The 4110-nt window shown below is 39.8% G+C and overlaps 1 protein-coding gene across 1 annotated transcript; it reads left to right on the top strand.

Annotated features, from left to right (window-relative positions):
* Window positions 1-581: 581 nt before the first annotated feature.
* On the top strand, window positions 582-1929 carry LOC110446033. Its single transcript, XM_021490978.1, has one exon. It carries the CDS (start codon window positions 582-584, stop codon window positions 1833-1835), a length of 1254 nt encoding a protein of 417 aa, XP_021346653.1. The 3' UTR covers window positions 1836-1929.
* Window positions 1930-4110: the final 2181 nt, after the last annotated feature.

The following is a 4110-nucleotide window of genomic DNA, read 5'->3' as shown; positions in this document are numbered from 1 at the left end:
ACGGCGTGTTAGGAGCGTGTTCAATTAAACTGTTTGTGTGCGTTTGCGTTGAATTTCCGTTGCATTTGCGTTGCGTTTGCGTTCCGTTTGCGTTGCGTTTGCGTTTAAACGGACAAGAAAAACGGTCCATGGTCTGTAACTCGTACCCAGCAGACCGTAAGATTAATGTTTTCTGTACGGTACTACTCCTTACCTAAAACTATAAACGGTTTTAAATACTTTCTTTATTTACAGAAGAGTGATCTTTCCAAAACTGCTAACCGTACAAAGGAGTTGTTGTGCTGGAAACGACATGTGAACTAGATCGACAATGCGTTTGAATGACATATCATAGGAATATGTAGAATGAGGACCTCTCGATGTTGCTGATGTACATTCGGAACGCCTTGTTTTCTTGGTTCGTTACAGTGATATACATGCATGGAAGGAGGCGGATACCTCCTAAATTGTCCCGAGAAACATCATTTTCATAAGCGACCATTCGGAAATACACTGCTTGTTCATATACCAGTGGAAAGGCCTCGTAAATACTATATTCGGAATTCAAATCAAATCAAATCAAACGAAAATCGGTATTAATAATGGCTATAAATAAATGTAAGCTCGTGATTTTTATAGTCAGCATACTGTCAAGGACATTTGACCTTGCATGTGATTGGTTGATCTATTACGAGGTAAGCGGTCTCGAACAAGGTCTCGTTTTCGGCCCCTTTTCTACAGGCCTCGAGATATCCCTCCTAGTGTTCTGTGGTATTGGGAGCGCTGTCTACATCCTGGATGTAATCCTAGGTCTGGTGGACCTTAATCACGAGGATTATCTCCCTGCATGGCTACTAGATGGCGTTAACGTCGTGTCGATATGGTTCGCGGACGTGCCCCAGATATTAATTAATGTGTACATAGCGGGCTGTAGGGAGGAGGCGATCAGTATCCTACAGATGGCCAAGGCCATAGCAACGCTCGTGGAGGTTCTCACCAACATAGGTTTTGCCTTCGCCAAGTCGTGTTACATCAAGTTCAAGAGCAAGAAAACTGAGCGGAATGGAATATTTCTGAAGGTCTTCATCGGTATCGGTCTTACAGTGATGTTAGTAGGGTCAATAATGGTGTTCGGCTTGACCCATTTCTATTTGGACTCGGATAAAGTTGTACAGTTTTACAGTCCCCAAAGTTTTTATAGTGGCAAATATGATTCGCACAAGTATCTCAATAGGTCCGGCATCAACATGCATTTTGATTCTGGTCAAAGCACCATTGTTACAATGAACCCAGGCCAATGGATAAAATTAGCGGATATAACGGATGCCACTTCCGGTACGTCTCAGTCAGTTGTTGCAAGTGTGAAATATAATTCAAGTCCTAACACCAGAATCTGGATCCAATCCACCACGTTGTCTGATCTAACCGCGGCAGAGAAGTCCACTTGTTACGATACATCCACGACGCCGTTCACGGTCGTGACGTCATGTTCGACCGACTTGCCTGCAACAGCTGTCACTACTTCAGTCGTGTTGAAGTTTGTCTACCAGGTCCCGAGCAGCGCTACACCGTTAGGGGACATAAACTACAACTTCCGGGTGTATGAAGGCAGCTGTGTCGCGACTGCGAGTAATCCTCAGTTTTCTCTCGGGTACTCTAATGTTTTGTCCAGTGTTGACAACTCGCTCCCCCTTGAGGCGTTGTCAGTAACTACCGGCCAGTACTACGTCAGTGTGACCTCACTACAAGGTATATCGAAGGCCTGGAAGACTGGACAGTTCGGCTGTGAATCTACAGGGAGCACCGCGCCCAAACTTGACACGGCCATCATAATCTCCTGTGTGACGTGGACATAATATTTTGTTTATCATCTACCTATACATAAATGACTCAACCATAGTGTACACTAGGATTGGCATGTAGACTCCGGTATATACATGTACAAATGGGTTTATTAAATATTCTAGTTTGATGTTTTCAGTAGCTGTTTTGTGTTGTATTATAAGTTATGTGCCACACTACGGGAATTATGTTTACCGAAAGACCACGTGTGATATTTTTAGAGACTGTGTCATGGTTTCGTTTGTAAGCATGATATAGGACAATTCTACCCGGAGGTGTAGAAAGTCAGGTTAGAACCGAAACTTTGCCGTGGTTCTGATCATGCATTCAACACCCGAAGCTACAATTTCCATATCTCCAATACCCACATAGTTGACTATTTTTTTAACAATTCTTATCACAGAATTTTGAAGAAATCTGAAAAGTTGTTGCGAATGCATAAAAACCTATAGAAAATAACAGATAACGTACATGCTAACCAAGTTAACCAAGAACGCATTTGTGAAGAGCGGGGAAACGTATGCTGCACTTCCTGGAAAGTTTCTTAATTTGCCAAAAGCTCGGCAAGAATCTTGTTTGGCAATTTCAGAATCTTGTAAACCCCTCGGGTTGAGATTCTCCTATCTCATTCCTTGGGAGTGAAATATTATGTTTTTCCCTGGGCACTGGGCAGATGTACCCAAAATGCTCCAGGTGTGAGATTATATTAATCACACATGGTTCTCTCACAGTGAACACGTGTGATGTGCATTGTAGAAATTAGAGGAAGTGCTACACTGGTAGAGTTAACCCCAGACTATCAGGAATAACGTACACCAGGCTATTAGAAGTATCGTCAGACTGTTATATATAGATAACACCAGGCTATTAGAAGTATCGCCATACTGTTATATATATAGATAACGCTAGGCTATTAGAAGTATCGCAAAACTGTTATATATATAGACAACACCAGGCTAATAGAAGTATCGTCAGACTGTTATATATAGATAACCCCAGGCTATTAGAAGTATCGTCAGACTGTTATATATAGATAACCCCAGGCTATTAGAAGTATCGCCATACTATTATATATATAAACAACACCAGGCTATGAGAAGTATCGTCAGACTTTTATATATATATAGATAACGCCAGGCCATTAGAAGGATCGCCATACTGTTATATATATGGACAACGCCAGGCTATTAGAAGTATCGCCATACTGTTATATATATAAACAACACCAGGCTATTAGAAGTATCGTCAGACTTTTATATATATATAGATAACGCCAGGCCATTAGAAGTATCGCCATACTGTTATATATATAGACAACGCCAGGCTATTAGAAGTATCGCCATACTATTATATATATAGACAACACCAGGCTATTATAAGTATCGTCAGACTTTTATATATATATAGATAACGCCAGGCCATTAGAAGGATCGCCATACTGTTATATATATAGATAACACCAGGCTATTAGAAGTATCGTCAGACTGTTATATATATAGTTAACACCAGGCTATTAGAAGTATCGCCAGACTGTTATATATATAGATAACGCTATTAGAAGTATCGAAAGACTGTTATATATATAGACAACACCACGCTATTAGAAGTATCGTCAGACTGTTATATATATAGAAAACACCAAGCTATTAGAAGTATCGCCATACTGTTATATATATAAACAACACGAGGCTATTAGAAGTATCGTCAGACTGTTATATATATAGATAACGCTATTAGAAGTATCGCAAGACTGTTATATATATAGACAACACCAGGCTATTAGAAGTATCGTCAGACTGTTATATATATAGATAACGCTATTAGAAGTATCGCAAGACTGTTATATATATAGATATCGCCAGGCTATTAGAAGTATCGCCATACTGTTATATATATAGACAACACCAGGCCATTAGAAGTATCGCCATACTGTTATATATATAGATAACGCCAGGCTATTAGAAGTATCGCAAGACTGTTATATATATAGATAATGCCAGGCTATTAGAAGTATCGTCAGACTGTTATATATATAGAAAACGCTAGGCTATTAGAAGAATCGCCAGACTGTTATATATATAGATAACGCCAGGCTATTAGAAGTATCGCCAGACTGTTATATATATAGATAACGCTAGGCCATTAGAAGTATCGCCAGACTGTTTAAGACACCCGCCAGGCCATTAAGTAATGAACTATGTTCAGTTGGTATCCGTATTGCCTATGAATGACAATTGAGAGTAGTTGAATTATTTTTTTACCATTTCTGGAATTTGTTTATTTCACAGA

The sequence above is a fragment of the Mizuhopecten yessoensis genome, unplaced genomic scaffold (assembly GCF_002113885.1).
Source record: "Mizuhopecten yessoensis strain PY_sf001 unplaced genomic scaffold, ASM211388v2 scaffold2461, whole genome shotgun sequence".
Classification (NCBI taxonomy): domain Eukaryota; kingdom Metazoa; phylum Mollusca; class Bivalvia; order Pectinida; family Pectinidae; genus Mizuhopecten; species Mizuhopecten yessoensis.
The sequence above is the reverse complement of the archived record's forward strand: the minus strand, read 5'-3'. Positions and strand labels throughout refer to the sequence as shown.